The following is a 17,847-nucleotide window of genomic DNA, read 5'->3' on the forward strand; positions in this document are numbered from 1 at the left end:
GTTTTGCACTAGTTTTTTTTTAAGAGCGAAGTTGAGTAAAAGTTGCTCGATAACAGAATTGATTGGTGTTCATTCCATGGGGAACAAAGTCTATTAATGGACATCAGCCTTCTGATGCAGAGGAAGATGGTTACAGACGGTGAGAAGCATTGGGCAGAAGCTCGTGCAAGATCATGCAATTATAAAGAATAAAATAATATTATTGTCAGAGATGGAGAAATGCCAGCTTATATTTAACATAGTTGATGCTTCTAGTGATGACCAAAGGTTATGGAAGGTATGCGGGATATTACGGACCAGTGGAAACGAGGCAGAAGGGCAGTTAAAATCCCCTTGGCTCCAAACCCAGTCGCCAAACACCATGAGCTATTCTATCATTTTAATCTGCACTTTAAATTGAACCACAAGGGCATCTCCCCAAACCACCAGAGCTCTATTGTAACATAACAAAAAGAGAAATAACTGCTGCGTAGCAAGGAACTACAGATACTGGTTTAAACTGAAGCTAGACATGAAATGCTGGTATTTATTCACAAAATGCTGGAGTAACTCAGCAGGTCAGGCAGCATCTCAGGAGAGAAGGAATGGGTGACGTTTCGGGTCGAGACCCTTCTTCAGAATGATGTCAGGGCGGTGGGACAAAGGAAGGATATAGGTGGAAGCAGGAAGATAGAGGGAGATCTGGGAAGGAGGAGGGGAAGAGAGGGACAGAGGAACTATCTAAAGTTGGAGAAGTCGATGTTCATACCACTGGGCTGCAAGCTGCCCATGCGAAATATGAGGTGCTGTTCCTCCAATTTCAGGTGGGCCTCACTATGGCACTGGAGGAGGCCCATGACAGAAAGGTCAGACTGGGAATGGGAGGGGGAGTTGAAGTGCAGACTGGGAATGGAAATGCTGGAGTAATTCAGCGGGACAGGCAGCATCTCTGGGTGGAAGGAAAGGGTGATGTTTCCGGTCGAGGCCCTTCTTCACACGGAGTCAGGGGAGAGCGAGATACAGAGATAAGGAAGTGTAAGGTGTGAAAATGAGACAAAGGGGATGGCGAACATGGAAAATGTAGAATAGATTATTGTTAGCTAGGAGAAGGTGACAACAAAGCAAACAGAGATAAAATGTAAACGAGGACAGTCAGACTGGTCGGAGAAGTGGGAAATGGGGTAGGGATGGAGAGAGAGGGAAAGCAAGAGCTACTTGAAGTTAGATAAAGTCAATATTCATACCGCTGGGTTGAAAGCTGCCCAAGCGAAATTTGAGGTGAGTTTAGTTTAGAGATACAGCGTGGAAACAGGCCCTTCAGCCCACCGGGTCCGCGCCGACCAGCGGTCCCTGCACATTAACATCATCCTACACCCACTAGGGACAATTTTTACATTTACCAAGCCAATTAACCTGCAAATCTGTACGTCTTTGGAGTGTGGGAGGAATTTGCACTGGGCCTCACTCTTACAATGGAGGAGGCCCAGGACAAAAAGGTCAGTGTGAGAATGGGAGGGAGAGTTAAAGTGTTTAGTAACCGTGAGATCAGGTAGGATTAGGCGGACTGAGCGGAGATGTTCAGCGAAACGATCGCCGATCGTGCGTTTGGTCTCGCCAATATATAGGAGTCCACGCCTGGAACAGTGGATACAGTAGATGAGGTTGGAGGAGGTGCAAGTGAACCTCTGCCTCACCTGAAAAGACTGTCAAGGTCCTTGGACGGAATCGAGGGGGGAGGTATAGGGACAGGTGTTGCATCTCCTGCGATTGCCGGGGAAAGTATCTGTGGAGGTGGTGGTTTGGGTGGGAAGGGACGGGTTGACCAGGGAGTTGCGGAGGGAATGGTCTCTACGGAAAGCGGGAAGGGGTGGAGATGGGAAGATGTGGCTAGTGGTAGAATCCCTTTGGAGGTGGCAATAATGTGGGAGGATTATGTGCACTATGCGACGGCTGATGGGGTGAAAGGTGAGGACCAGGGGGAACCTGTCCGTGTTGCGACTGGGGGGAGGGGGAGCAAGAGTGGAGCTGGGGGATAGTGAAGGCTCCATCTATGATGGAAGAGGGAAACCCCCGTTACCTAAAGAATTAGGAGATCTCAGATGTCTTAGTATGGAAAACCTCATCCTGGGTGTAGATGCGGCGTAGACGGAGGAATTGGGAGTGGGGGATAGAATCTTTACAGGAAGCAGGGTGGGAAGACGTGTAGTCTTGATAGCTGTGGGAGTCAGTAGGTTTATAATAAATGTCAGTCGATAGTATATCTCCTGTGACTGACAAGGAGAAAATGATTTTTTTTTAATACTTGTTTGAAATAACATTGACAATGCAAATATTGTGTTAGTTCTGAGCGCTTTAACCTGGAAACGATTGTATCACAAATACAATATATACTTATTGTATCTCTGTCAATAAACCTCCCTGCAAATTTAACTAACAGCAAAAATGATGTGACGTGCTATGTTATGTGATATTTATTGACAGGTTCAATACCCAGATGAAGAATTACTTTGTGAGCAAGCTGATGAAGGATGTGGCAAATGGCAATGTGATCGGCAATGAGTTGGAGGATGGTAATATTGAATATGTCAATAGTTTTGATGATCCATCAATCCCATTGTTATCCAGAGGTAAGGCTAACCAGACAGACAATGGCCAGTAAAAACCTTTTATCAGTACTTGGCGTTTGTTCAATTATTGAGTGACGCCTCCAACAGTTCTCTGAGTGTTCTTGTCAACTGCTATTCAATATCGAGCCATAGGGCCGTACAGCATGGAAACAGGCCCTCTGGCCTAACTTGCCATACCGACAAACGTGCCCCAACTACACATGTCCCACCTGCCTGCATTTGGACCATCTCCCTCTAGGTCTATCCTATCCATTTACCTGTCCAAATGTTTTTTTTAAAGTTGTGATAGTCCTTGCTTTAACTGCCTCCACCGGCAGCTCATTTTTTTACCCATATGTTGTGGGTTGTGTAAAAAAAAGTTGCCCCTCGGGTTCCTATTAAATCTTTCCCCTCTCACAAGCTTATGCCCTCTGGTTTGTGATTCCCCTTACGCTGGATAAAAGACTCTGTACACTTACCCTATGTATTCCTTTCATGATTTATAAGATTATAAATATCTCTATAAGATTATCTCTATAGGATTATCCCTCATCCTCCTGTGCCCCAAGGAATAAAGTCCTAGCCTGCTGACCCTCGCCCTATAGCTCTGGCCCTCGAGTCTTGGCAACGTCCTCGTAAATCTTCTCTGCACGCTAATTTTGATAGGGTGCACCTCTGCATTTTGTTGCAAGTGGATTCAGCGAGAAAGCTAATTTTCTTCTTTCAAAGTGGATCTTTGTCAAAAAAGAATTGTTGGGGCCGCAGTGACAACGAGAAATTGAACCGAAATTCTTAATGTTTCATTTTTTTTCACAATCAGGAGCAGTAGCGTTCCTAGGAGTGATTGTGTTGAGAAGCTGAAGGCTGTAAAGTTGCTGCTCTGTCATGCGGAAGATGCCCTGCTGGGAGAGGGCGCCAGTCACAAAGTGGTTCCGCCGCTGCCAGTGCTGTCCTGCCCATTCCTCTACTGACAGCATGATCTGTACACGCAAGATGCGGTCACCCAGCATGAATCTCGGGGAAATCTTTGTGTCTCACCCACCTTTCACCTTCTAGGATGCTGGATGTTCCACAGGTGAGGCGGGACGATTCACTGCAAGAGGGACAATTTCTCCACCCCTTCAACCCTCCCCCCTCCAGAATTCCCTCCCTCCACAAATATACCAACAAAATAACATTTTACAAAAAACCACTGATTATAGTTTGGGAATTATATCAAATTAATGGCAAACAAATAAGTCATTCAGCCCACCATGTCCATGTCAGCCAGGAATGGCCTTTCCATTAGTCTGGCAATCAATCTCGGAGAGCCATGAAGTCATACCACATGGAAACAGGCCCTTCAGCCCAACTTGTCCATGTTGATCAAGATGCCCCCATCGAAGCTTGTACGATTTACCCATATTCGGCCTATATCCATCTAAACCTTTCCTAACCGTGTACCTGTCCAACCCTCACCCAGGAACATTTTTATGTGCCCCTGGTCAATGATCTTTCTGTTAAATTAAGCTGATACCTACTGTTTACCTCTCTGGGCCTCTCATAATTTCTTTACCTCAATTAAACTCCCTGTCTGTTTTGTTTGTTTCATGAATGCAACCCAGCTTAATCCTTGATATAATTCTCTGAGTCTACAATATCCTTGTAAATCTTCTCTGCACCATTTTGGTATTATCATATACTTTTCTGTAGTGTATGGTAACCAAAACGATGCACAGTGGTGTTGCTGCGGGTGAACTAATGTCTTGTGCAGTCCGGTGTGTCCTTCCTACTCTTGCATTCTGTACCTCAGTCAATAAAGGTAACTACCTTTGATGACTTCTTAGCCACTTATTCCCCTGTCCTGCTACCTTCAGGGACTTGTGAAGATGCACTTCAAAATCCCTCTACCTGATATATTCTGCCATTTAGCATGGATGTATTCCTTTGTCCAAGAAAGTTAATACATTTAAATACTGGAAACACATTAGGTTGGTGCCTACTTGCCTCAACCCTACCCTCTACCTAACCCCCAGCTCATAAAAGATTTCATCAGATTCCTTTTCCACACATCTGGAGATTACTCCAACTAATAGCCGAACGTTTAGCAATGATGTTCAAAGTACTCAAGAACAGATTGAAAGCATGGCCATCATAAACTTTCAAATGGAACTCAATTCACAGACTTAGACGACTTGTGAGTATTGCTCTTTAAAGCATTTGTAACAACTATGTAAAAATGAAAGAATTTGCAATATTCGGCTTCCATTTTAAATTACTCCCCAATCTTCCAAAGTTAAGTATGGTTTGTCCTCAACTGTGGTTCATCTGCTCACTTTGCTGAGAACCAGTTCATTTCTATGAATTGTTCTTCATCTCTCTCACTAACTATTGTCCAAAGTCTGTCTGCTTAGCCTTATTGTGTTTCCCAGTTCTTAATATCTTTCATAACAACTTTCTGAATACTGCTTTGTCTTTTAAATGCTGTTCTTAATTAACAATATTTTCTGCAGTAAGTAACGAATAACTGTAATCACTCTTAATGCATTAACAATGGCCTGGGCTAATAATATAGCTTCACTAACCTTAACACGAGCAATACGTAAAATGTCTTGTCCTGATGTCTTGGTTCCCTTGAACTAGAGCAATGAGATGAGAGGTGAATTTATGCATTTTTGTTTAGTTTTGTTTACTGCTCTATCCATCATTTTAACTTATTAATTAACTTTACAGGCATGAAGCTGCGACTATTATAAATGCCTAGGAGTTAATCATTACAGATAAACAAATTATAAATTATACACGGAAGCAAACAAATATGTAACAATTAACAATCAAGCTGCACATTTGGATTTATTTAGGTTAATCATGCAATTAGAATGACTGCAGAGTGAAGCTGCATAAATTAGATTTCAGACTTCAGAAGGCCACAAAGTGCCGGGAAATTCTAAGCCTTGTGCTTTCTAGGAACAGATGGTATAGTTTAAAGGATGTGCACACAAGCTACTTGGGAGTTCTGGAAGGTCTAATGAGATTTGGATCAAACAGGAGGATTTAGTGATAGTCATTGAACACCACAGCACAGATAGGCCTTTCGGTCCATCATGTCCATACCAACCATCAATTACCTATCTGTACTTCATCTATTTAATATCACGTGGTCCATAGCCTTCTGTGCTTTAATGATTCAAGTGTGTGCCTGAATATTTGCCTCTGTTGTCACTCAGGTAGTGTGTTCCACTGTGGGAGAAATAGCTCCTCCTCAAATCCCCTATATAATTTCCCTCCTTGCCCTAAACATTTGTCCTCCATTTGCTTTTGTTTAAACTCATTTAATGTGAGTAGGTTATTGTGGCTGTAGAGATTAAGATTATCTCACTGGTGGAAGAGACCTTTATGGTGGTGTTCTCTGTTGGCCTGCCATCAGAATTATTCATACCCAACCCTTTAAAAAACAAATGTCTTTATGTTTCTGTTCTCCAGTTCTAAAAGCATTCAACATGGAAACAGAAAAGGAACAGTGATTAAAATGTTCTAACCTTAACCACAATGGCCGTCTTTGCATGTGATGCTGGCTAGTGAACAGAGCTGTCAGTCTGAGAAATATAAAATTTCACCACACTCCCCCACTTAAATTTTCCTCGTTTCTTGGGCATTTGGCTAACACCCTATCTCCATAACTCAGGGACATTGAAACTATGCAACACAGGTAAAACATGGGATCTTGAGTGCTTAGATCTAGTGCGATTCAGTCGCACGTTAGGACAGGTTTTGTTTCTGAAAAATTGACTTTAAACTGTAAATATCGTAATCTGTGGCCCTCTAAAGTCCAAAATCTAACAGTAAAGATATTTGTCATGTTTAGATGTGATTATGGACTGGTTATATTTTGCGTGACAGGCAGACATTCTAATCGTTATTTTCCAGTTTAAAAGAATGAACCTGAAATACAGTTCTATTAGGCACCAGCTCTTTATGCTGGTCTTTGAGCTATCATGGATTCACGTACAATGTGTTTATGTCCAATGACTAGTCCAGTCTGCCAATGGTGTGGACAAGGAGATCTGTGCAGCAGAGAAATGTGATGGGATTGAAAATGGAAATGTCCCTCTGGACATAAATGCAAAAGAAGATGATAACAAGGATGAAAATGAACCAGAGCTCACGTCACCATTTTCTCCACCAGGTGAGGATTAATGTAGAAGATATGTATTCTATGTATCTTAGATATGACCATCTTAAACTCTCAAAGAAATCTAAGATGCATGAGTAATATGTTTAACCAAACTACAATGAAAAATCAAAATGTACAGATGCCTACCTCTGCAAGGAATTATTTCCAATAGCCAGTGAAAACACAAAAGTATTGTACTTCTGTATATTTTCCTTTAAATGTCCTTCCGAGATAGTTCTTTGAAGTTCAGACCAATGGTGTAACCAAAGTTACATAATCCCTCCTTTTTTGTGGTTTTTATAATAAACACCATGAAGAGAAGAAATTCCACGGAATTTACTGGCAAATTAGTTTGAGCCATGAAGTCTTTCAGTCAATTACCTCAATAGAAATTGGTAGTAGTGGAAGATAAATCCATGCAGGGATATAATATATCTCCTATTCTGAGGCTGAACAGAATCGTTGTAACATTTATAAGGTCATTGGAAGTCTGAAAGACCATTGAGTCTTGGGTTGTCCATCGAGAAAGATCATGAAAGGTTCGTAACATGTGGGCAAAGCCAACATTTACTTCCTATCTCCAATATCCCTTTGGAATATAATGTGAATATCATATTAAACAATATGAGCACACCAAATCATATACCTGTATGTGGATATACTGAATACTGCGATAATACCCCTTGATAGCATTTTTTTTAATATTGCAGGGATGATTCTAGCAAAGGTCTCTTTACAACATGTAGGATCACAATTTCTCAGCCCATCAAGTCTACTCCGCCTTTCAATGATGGCTGATCTCTGAACCCCTTTCTCCTGCCTTCTCCCCATAACCTCTGACACCCGCACTAATTAAGAATCTGTCGATCTCTGCCTTATAAAATATCCATTGACTTGGCCTCCACAGCAGTCTGAAGCAATGAATTCCACAGATTCATCACCCTCTGACTAAAGAAATTCCTCCTTATAGCTGATGGGAAAGCAATGGGCAGCTTATATTATATTTACCCTCAGAAACATTTGATGTCCACCTTTGGTACTTTAGTTTAGTTTAGTGATACATTGTGGAAACAGGTCCTTTGATCCACCAAGTCCGCACCGACCAGCAATCCCCACACATTAACACTAGCCTACACACACTGAAGACAATTTTACATTTTTAACAAAGCCAAATAACCTACAAACCTGTACATCTTTGGAGTGTGGGAGGAAACCGAAGATCTTGGAGAAAACCCACGCAGGTCATGGGGCGAACGTCCAAACACCGTACAGACAAGCACCCATAGACAGGATCGAACCCGGGTCTCCGGCGCTGCAAGGCATCAACTCTACCGCTGCGTCACCTTTCTTGTTGGTTTTTTGCCTTGCTGCAAGTTTAATTACTCCATTGTCATACTTTTCCTAGTCTCTTCCACCAGGACTATTGTTCAGCAAAGGGTTTCACTGTTGTCCATTTAATAATTTTTTTTATTATGATCCACTGTTGTTTGTACTATTGATCCCTTGCGTTCCCATTTGAAGTAAGCACTTTTCTTATCTTTTATTTCCTTTACAAAAGAGATGTTATTCCTTAGTCACAATTAGCAGGGTATTACATCATTTTGTGCAGTTTGCGAGCAAGTATCCAATTGCAACTTGGTTAGAAGTTAGACACAAAGTGCTGGAGTAACTCAGCGGGTCAGTCAGCATCTCTGTGAAAAAAGGAATAGGTGATGTTTTGGGTCAGGATCCTTCAGACTGAAAGTGGAGGTGAGGGGGGGGAAGTGGGGGTGGGGGGTGGGGGGGGGACTGGAAGCAAGAAAAGGCCAGAACAAAACATTTTCTCCAGAGATGCTGCCTGACCCGCTGAGTTACTCCAGCATTTTGTGTCTATCTTAGGTATAAACCAGCATCTGCAGTTCCTTCCTACACATATGTACACACACACACACTCACACAAAATCTTGTGTTTTTCTTTCCTTTGAATTGATCTCTGCCTCAGTATCCTGACCTCTGGCCTCTCTGCCACAGAATCATGACGTCTAATCTCTCACATAGATCTTGCCAAGTAAACTATCCACTCTGTTCCACATCAATATCCTGACATCTTACCTCTCTGCATCAGTCCCCTAACGTCTAACCTTTCCTCGGTGCCCTGACGCCTAACCTCTCCCCGTCAGTATCCTGGTGTCGAAGCTCTCCATGTCACTATCCTGATGTTTCATCTCTCACACCGATCTTGCCAGGTAAAATAACCGCACCTTCCTTTTCCTCCAATTTGTTATTTTGGTATCGCGACTTATGTTTGCCCAACGGCCATATGGGATCTACTTCAACAACTGTGAGTGGTAAAATTAAATATACTCACCTGGCACCGAGCCTCATTGTTCAAGCCACCCTGTGAGATACCCTGCTCACTGTGTGAATTGTTTGGAGGGATTAATGTGCTTGTCCTACACCCAGAATCTGGCTTTCGGGTTCAATGGTCCCTTTTATTGTCACATGCGCACAATGGAATTATTTTCTTACATACAGTCCTGTCGAGTACAGTATTTCTATACCCAAGCACATCACCAATTGGCAAGTGTACAGAAATAGTCTACTGATCAGTCGATTCAAGAGGCACCATGTTTTGGTGCTATTTTCAAAGTCCAGTTCACACTCCAGTTATGGGCGCTGCCTGGTCCAGGCAAGCCCCGGGCTGCTGCGAGCCTCTAGCCATCGCCTTCCTCAGACGTCTGGATCAACTTACGAACCCACGTCCCCCTCCTCGCCCGTCCACCTTTCTTCCCCTTGGCGCTCTCCCGCAGCCGGCATCTCCACGAGACTCTCGTGGGGCTTCTTCAGATCCAGGGCGTGCAGGTGACCGATGGTGGGCAGAGGAAGGGGTAGCGGGGAAGGAAGTCGAGTGCTCCATGGGACTCTGAGCCAGGGCGAAAGTAGAGGAGAAGCTGGAGGGTGAGGGCACTGAGGATCAGTAAAGTGGTTGCGTCCAGCGCCATCTCCAGGCTCCAAGTTGGGTCAAGTCACCTCTGAATCACGACTCAGATCGGAACAGCACACAAAGAAAATCTCATAGATCAATGGTCAATCTCTCACACAAGTCAGCTTAACCAGGCCTTATTGCTGTATATACTAAAGGGCATTTTTGAGTGCGAACACAGAAATAATCCACTATCCTCCAAATATTCCCGTCCTTTATTCTTGTTATAATAAATACATGTGGATTCGGCAGTTTAACAATAAATCATCAGGATGTTGTTCTTCTTAATTGGGGATTGTGATCATTAGTTATAGATTTGTACAGACATGCCTGACAGCAGCTCCCCCATCCTTCTGGAAGGCAATGACTCTTCCTTTGTTTGCCTGCTTTCGTGCTGTTATCAGTGAATAGTCCTACATTGTAATTCCCATACATAGCTCTCTTTGTTCTAATTAACCGTGCCTGCAGTCTAAGCACTTTTCCACTCTGACTACTGCGCAACTTTTCTAACATGACCTTAAGCTGGGGGGTAGTGTGAATTGTGAGGAAGATGCAATAAGGCTGCAGGGTGACTTGGACAGGTTGTGTGAGTGGGCTGATACATGGCAGATGCAATTTAATGTAGATAAGTGTGAGGTTATTCACTTTGGAAGTAAGAATAGAAAGGCAGATTATTATCTGAATGGTGTCAAGTTAGGAGGAGGGGGAGTTCAACGAGATCTGGGTGTCCTAGTGCATCAGTCAATGAAAGGAAGCATGCAGGTACAGCAGGCAGTGAAGAAAGCCAATGGAATGTTGGCCTTCGTAACAAGAGGAGTTGAGTATAGGAGCAAAGAGGTCCTTTTACAGTTGTACCGGGCCCTGGTGAGACCGCACCTGGAGTACTGTGTGCAGTTTTGGTCTCCAAATTTGAGGAAGGATATTCTTGCTATGGAGGGCGTGCAGCGTAGGTTCACTAGGTTAATTCCCGGAATGGCGGGACTGTCGTATGTTGAAAGGCTGGAGCGATTGGGCGTGTATACACTGGAATTTAGAAGGATGAGGGGGGATCTTATTGAAACATATAAGATAATTAGGGGATTGGACACATTAGAGGCAGGAAACATGTTCCCAATGTTGGGGGAGTCCAGAACAAGGGGCCACAGTTTAAGAATAAGGGGTAGGCCATTTAGAACGGAGATGAGGAAGAACTTTTTCAGTCAGAGAGTGGTGAAGGTGTGGAATTCTCTGCCTCAGAAGGCAGTGGAGGCCAGTTCGTTGGATGCTTTCAAGAGAGAGCTGGATAGAGCTCTTAAGGATAGCGGAGTGAGGGGGTATGGGGAGAAGGCAGGAACGGGGTACTGATTGAGAGTGATCAGCCATGATCGCATTGAATGGCGGTGCTGGCTCGAAGGGCTGAATGGCCTACTCCTGCACCTATTGTCTATTGTCTATTGTCTATTGAGTTACCTTTGCAAGGTTAACCTAATTTTCCATCATCCTTTTCCAGTGTGTAAGGCACTAAAGGTCGACCATAATATAAACTTTCCCCATTTTCTTATCTACTGGTAAGAGGAGATCCCTTCTTCAATTCCATTACTGCATCTGAGGATTTTTTATGTAACAGCTACACTATAATGACAATCAATGAATAATGAACCAGTATCTGTTGGTTTCAGATCAAGCAGAATTTTTGGATGTCCCTCTTGAATTTCTTTTTTTTTTGAGCCTGTACATACTTGCTATGTTCCTAAAGTCTAATTTGGAGTGGAATTCTAGGTTTATTCTGTCATTTTAGCTTACCTTGAGAGGATCATTTTAGAGAAGAGTCTTGCACAAATGGGCTAGGTTTTGCTTTAAGTTAATTTTTAGTGCAGCATGCATGAAGAAGCTGCAGAACTGATGGAGAACAGAACTTAGACGTCATCAGTAAAATTGGGTGTAGGTGTGGTCCCGATCTCCCAACCAAATTCAGTGCGACACTTACACTTTTTAAAATTTGAACTTTCTTCGTAACTGTAACACTCTAGTACATGTGAATGGATTGATTGTATTTATGTACCATGTGACTAGACTAGATGGCACGCTAAGCAATCGACAATAGACAATAGGTGCAGGAGTAGGCCATTCGGCCCTTCGAGCCAGCACCACCATTCAATGTGATCATGGCTGATCATTCTCAATCAGTACCCCGTTCCTGCCATCTCCCCATACCCCCTGACTCCGCTATCCTTAAGAGCTCTATCTAGCTCTCTCTTGAATGCATTCAGAGAATTGGCCTCCACTGCCTTCTGAGGCAGTGACTTCCACAGATTTACAACTCTGACTGAAAAAGTTTTTCCTCATCTCCGTTCTAAATGGCCTACCCCTTATTCTTAAACTGTGGCCCCTGGTTCTGGACTCCCCCAACATTGGGAACATGTTTCCTGCCAACCCCTTAATAATCTTATATGTTTCGATAAGATCCCCTCTCATCCTTCTAAATTCCAGTGTATACAAGCCTAGCCGCTCCAGTCTTTCAACATATGACAGTCCCGCCATTCCGGGAATTAACCTAGTAAACCTACGCTGCACGCCCTCAATAGCAAGAATATCCTTCCTCAAATTTGGAGACCAAAACTGCACACAGTACTCCAGGTGCAGTCTCACTAGGGCCCTATACAACTGCAGAAGGACCTCTTTGCTCCTATACTCAACTCCTCTTGTTATGAAGGCTAACATTCCATTGGCTTTCTTCACTGCCTGCTGTACCTGCATGCTTCCTTTCAGTGACTGATGCACTAGGACACCCAGATCTTGTTGTACGTCACTTCCCTGTATCTCGATACACATGACACCAGTCCTCATTCAAGCCGTTCTTGGTGTGATTTGTTACCAGTGGCCACTTAGTTCTGCAAAGATTTCATTGACAGGGTGCTTGCTCCCTAGACCTTGGCTAGAGAGGGCAGAGCAAGTACTGTGTGTGAAAGGGAGAGGAGGAGAGAGAGCCTCATTTGAATCCTAAGTGCTTGGTCTCAATGGGATCGTCTTGATAGATTATTTTTACATACCTTTGATTATTTGTTGTTGAACATTGTTGAACAGACCATAATTTTCCTGATGAGGACCGTTTTAAGGCATTAGGCCAATATTTACATGTTTAGTGCACCAAATGCCTTTCATACTTGTCCAGCATGACACTGAATAAATAGCCCTTGTTAACTCTTGCTCACATTGCAAGTCACAATACTGCTTAAGATGGCAAGCACAAGAAATTGCAGAGTTGTGAACACATTCCAGTCCATCACGGTCCTGTCTCCATCCCACCTCTACCCTCCTCCGTCGACTACATCTACACTTCACCCAAACCTCAGGAAAATAGCTAACATGGTCAAGGACCATTTGCACCCCAGTCATTCCCTCGTCTCCCCTCTCCCTTTGGGCAGAAGATACAAAAGCCTGAAAGCACATACCGCCAGATCCAGGAGCAGCTCACTGTTATGAGATGGCAGAAGGTATTGTCACGATCTCCTAACCTACTTCATTGCGACACTTGCACTTTTTTCAATCTGCTCTTTCTCTGTAACTGTAACACTCTATTCTGTACTCGGTTATTTTACTCTTTGCACCACCTATCGTAGATATGAACGGCTTGATTGTGTTTATGTATAGTATGATTGAATCAGATAGCACACAAAGCTCTTCACAATATCTCGGTCCTCATCCAAACTGTTCTGCTACTTTCTAAAAGGGAGATAAAATCCCATTGAATTCAACTGACCCTGTCAGGATTTTCCATCCTACACCAATCAATTGAATTGATCTGCAGATACACTAATGCCATCTCATTGAATTTTTGAAACCGTACTAGGTTACTCAGCCACTCAAACTCACAATCAACGTGGTCATCATGGCCTCGGTGATGCGTTGGGTCAGGACACTTCTTCAGACTAGGGTTATTATGCTGAGTCACTCCACTTTGTGTCCTTAGCAGTCTGAAGAAGAGTCCTACCTGAAATATCCCCTATCCATGTTCTCCAGGGATACTGCCTGACCCGCTGAGTTACTCCAGCACTGTGACTTTTTTTGTAAACCAGCATCTGCAGTTCCTTGATTCGACCTTCTGACTACATTGATGTGTTTTCAGGCGGGCTCAGCTTGCAGTTGTCCATCTAAGAATTCCGCTGATGCCCATCCACACGGCCTATCTGCCTTGGGTCTCATTTCCTCTTCAACAGTTCAACAGAGCTTTATTTGTCATTCGGTACCAAGGTACCGAACGAAACTACATAGCAGTCACACAAAAAAGAACACAAGACACATAACCCCAACACAAACGTCCATCACAGTGACTCCAAACACCCCCTCACTGTGATGGAGGCAACAAAACTTCCACTCTCTTCCCCCCACGCCCACGGACAGACAGCTCTTCCCCGACCGACCCGCACAGTCCCCGCGGCCGAGCCGCACCGGGCGCTGAAACGTCTCACGGCCGAGCCGGGCGATGGAAGGCCCCGCGACCAAGCCTTGCGCAGCTAAGTCCCACGGCCGAGCCACACCGGGCGATGTTAAGTCCCGCGGCCGAGCCGCACCAGCGATGAAAAGTCCCGCGGCCGAGCCGCACCAGCGATGTAAAGCCCCGCGGCCGAGCCGCACCGGGCGATGATAAGTCCCGCGGCCGAGCCGCACCAGCGATGAGAAGTCCCGCGGCCGAGCTGCACCGGGCGATGTAAAGTCCCGCGGCCGAGCCGCACCGGGCGATGTTAGGCCCCGCGGCCGAGCTGCACCGGGCACTGTTAAGTCCAGCGGCCGAGCCGCACCGGGCGATGAAAAGTCCCGCGGCCGAGCCGCACCGGGCACTGTTAAGTCCAGCGGCCAAGTCGCACCGGGCGATGTAAAGTCCAGTGGCCGAGCCGCACCGGGCGATGTTAGGCTCCGCGGCCGAGCCGCACCCCGCGCCGTGAGGAAGAGACCTAAAAGAGAAAAGTTTCCCCCACCCCCCCACACACCACCACCCCCCCCCCCCCCCACACCACCACCCCCCACACATACACAACCAAAAAAATACAAAAACCATCCCAACACCGACACGCAACAACAAAAAAAAAGGAAAAAAGACGAACAGACTGCTAGCGAGCCGCAGCCGTTAGGCGCCGCCACTTCCGCTTTTCCGGTACCTGTTTCTATGTTCCCCCATAGCCAACAATTCCATGATCTTTCAAATGCCTCCAATCATTTAGCCTCCTTTACTAATCAGAGTAGAGAATTACAGAGAGCCACCACCATCTGCAAAAAGAAATTCCTAAGGGAACCTCAGCTTTAAATGACTGCCCCTTATCTTGTAATATTATCCATGCATTCAAGAATGAGCTCTTAAGGATAGCGGAGTCAGGGGGTATGGGGAGAAGGCAGGAACGGGGTACTGATTGAGAATGATCAGCCATGATCACATTGAATGGCGGTGCTGGCTCGAAAGGCCGAATGGCCTCCTCCTGCACCTATTGTCTATTGTCTATCCCTCAAAGATAGAGACAAAGTGCTGGAGTAACTCAGTGGGTCAGGCAGCATCTCTGGAGAAAAAAGGATGGGTGATGTTTCGGATCAGAACCCTTCTTCAGACTGGGAAAGGACTGAGGAGGAGAAGGACTCAGACTGGACTGACTCAGAAGAAGGCTCCCAACCTAAAACAGAGTCTGAAGAAGTGTCCCGACCCGAAATGTTACCCACCCCTTTTTTCCAGAAATGCTGCCTGACCTGCTGAGTTACACCAGCACTTTGTGTCTTTCTTCGGTATACACCAGCATATGCAATTCCTTCCTACGCAATATTATCCCTTGTTCAAGACTCTCCCACTTGTGGACACGAGTGTCTTCCCTTCACTATGGACTATTTTCCCTGACAGGGTTCTCATCTCTCTGGGCCCACACTTGTACAGTTTGTCAAAGCCATTGTCTCAGCCTGCCTCCTAGCTTCTTTCCAGCCACCAAATGCACGGGCATTTTCTCCTCTTCAGGTTCTTGGAGAATCATTGCTGCGCTCATAAGCACTGTATAAATACCATCTTGTATTCCTTAACACAAAAATCTACTGTAATTTGTCACAAGCATTTTCAATATTATATCTCACACATTTCCCCCGAACAAATGCTCTAATTTATTTTTCATTTTTCTTCTTTCACTGTCGTGTCCAGGTAGGTATCTAACAATAATACGTAGAGCATAGAGCAGTACAGCACAGGAACAGGTCCTTCTGCCCACAATGTCTGTGCCAAACATGACGTCAAGACCAAATCCTACACGTAATCCATATTTACTTCAGTTTAGTTTAGAGATACACCGTGGAAATGGGCTCTTCAGCCCACCGAGTCCGCACCGACCAGCGATCCCCGCGCATTAACACAAGCCTACACACACTGGGGACAATTTATACTTATACCAAAAATCCAAGCCATTTAACCTACAAACCTGTACGTCTTTGGAGTGTGGGAGGAAACCGAAGACCTCAGAGAAAAATCCATGCAGGTCATGGGGAGAACGTACAAACTCCATACAGACAGCACACGTAGTCGGGATCGAACACGGGTCTCCGGCGCTACAAGCGCTGTAAGACAGCAACTCTACCGCTGCGCCATCGTGCCACCCGGTGATATCTCTCCATTCCCTTCATCTCCATGTGTCTATCCAAAAGTCCCTTAAATGTCACTCGTCTCTGCCACAACCAGTAGCATTTTCCGGCCACTTACGTGTAATTCCCTCTGTGTAAAAAAAAAACGTGCACATCTCTTTTGAAACTTTACCCCTCTCACCTTAAAACGATGTCCTCTTGTATTTGATATTTCCATTCCAGGAATAAGGTTCTGACTGTCATGTTAAAGTGCCTAGGCTTTCACCTTGAAACATTTGTAGGTTGAATGCATGCGTATGGGCAGCTCGCCAGCACACTAATGAAAAACATGTAACCTCAATTTGATTTGTGAACAGAGATTGTTCTGGGCCTTTACCTTTGAATAACCTCAGATAGGGCACATGCCTATTAAAGATCAGTGATGATGCCAAACAATCAAAAGTTCTAAATATTCATAAACAAGCAAGAACCCTTAGTTCATTAAAAATAATGATGCTGCAACTCATTTCACTCTAAACCTCAAATTACATTAATGTTCAGCATGTAGCCAAGCTGCAGATTGATGTAGGCAATGTCTTGGTCTGATTGAAGAAATTTGATGTTCTACTTCACATTCCTGAGTTTTGTACACCACTCTCCCTAATTGTGCATAGTGCTCTCTAGAATAGTACAGCGTGGTTGTGCAGCGGTAGAGTTCCTGTTGAGTAGCATGATCGTATAAAGATTTTGTTGTTTTCATTTTCTAACACCTCTATTTCCTTCACTGTGAAAATCTAATGCTCTAAAACATATTTGTCCACAGAGGGTTGTTTGAATAAGGTGAAGTGGCTGAGTTCGTGGCCGGTCCTCCTCATGCTTTTCTTCACCATCCCTAACTGTGCAAAGCCTCGCTGGGAGAGGTTCTTCATGGTATCCTTCTTCATGTCCACCGTGTGGATCGCAGTCTTCTCTTACTTAATGGTTTGGATGGTAAGGAACAAAGGCTTAACTTAAACTGTTGAAAGCACGTGCCATCCTGAGTCGATAAAGCTTTTTAAGGGATGACGTTTGTAATAAGCCCAGGGTGCTTACATTCTAGATGCTGGAAGTGTCGTGAAAGAAAGGGAGTTGTGTGGTTCAGAATGCGGGAGGGTATCGCTAGAAACAATCAAAAATAGTGCTCGACTCAAAACTGACTGGCTCCGATTAGACTTCTGCACTTTTAACTTCTGAGTTATTCAGTCTTTTGAACTGACTCTATCCATTCAATGGTGTTCCTTATGAAAGTGTTGGATACAAACTGGGGAATGAGGAGGAATGTCTTTTGCCAGAGGCTGGTGAATCCGTGTGATTCATTGCCACAGATCACGGTGAAGATCAAGTCATTGGGTATTTTTAAAGCGGAGATTGATAGGTTCTTGATTAGTAAATGGGCCTGTCCCACTTAGGCGATTTTAAGGCGACTGCCGGCGTCTAGGCTGTCGCCGACAGTTCGCCGTGGTGTCGCGGGCATGATCGTGAGGAGTCTTCCAAAAATCGTAGTGGATCTCGGCGCGTCGCTGAGAAATAATCCTGTTTGAAATTTC

The 17,847-nt window shown here is 44.6% G+C and overlaps 1 protein-coding gene across 1 annotated transcript in view; it reads left to right on the forward strand.

Moving 5' to 3' along the window:
- slc24a4b (solute carrier family 24 member 4b) overlaps window positions 1–17,847 on the forward strand; it is a 223,289-nt gene that overhangs the window by 170,533 nt on the left and 34,909 nt on the right. The window contains exons 10-12 of the mRNA XM_078406780.1: window positions 2,461–2,549; window positions 6,598–6,750; window positions 17,085–17,251. Coding sequence (XP_078262906.1) covers window positions 2,461–2,549; window positions 6,598–6,750; window positions 17,085–17,251 — 409 coding nt within the window. The remainder of the gene's footprint in view (window positions 1–2,460; window positions 2,550–6,597; window positions 6,751–17,084; window positions 17,252–17,847) is intronic.

This window comes from Rhinoraja longicauda, chromosome 10 (genome assembly GCF_053455715.1).
Source record: "Rhinoraja longicauda isolate Sanriku21f chromosome 10, sRhiLon1.1, whole genome shotgun sequence".
Lineage (NCBI taxonomy): Eukaryota > Metazoa > Chordata > Chondrichthyes > Rajiformes > Arhynchobatidae > Rhinoraja > Rhinoraja longicauda.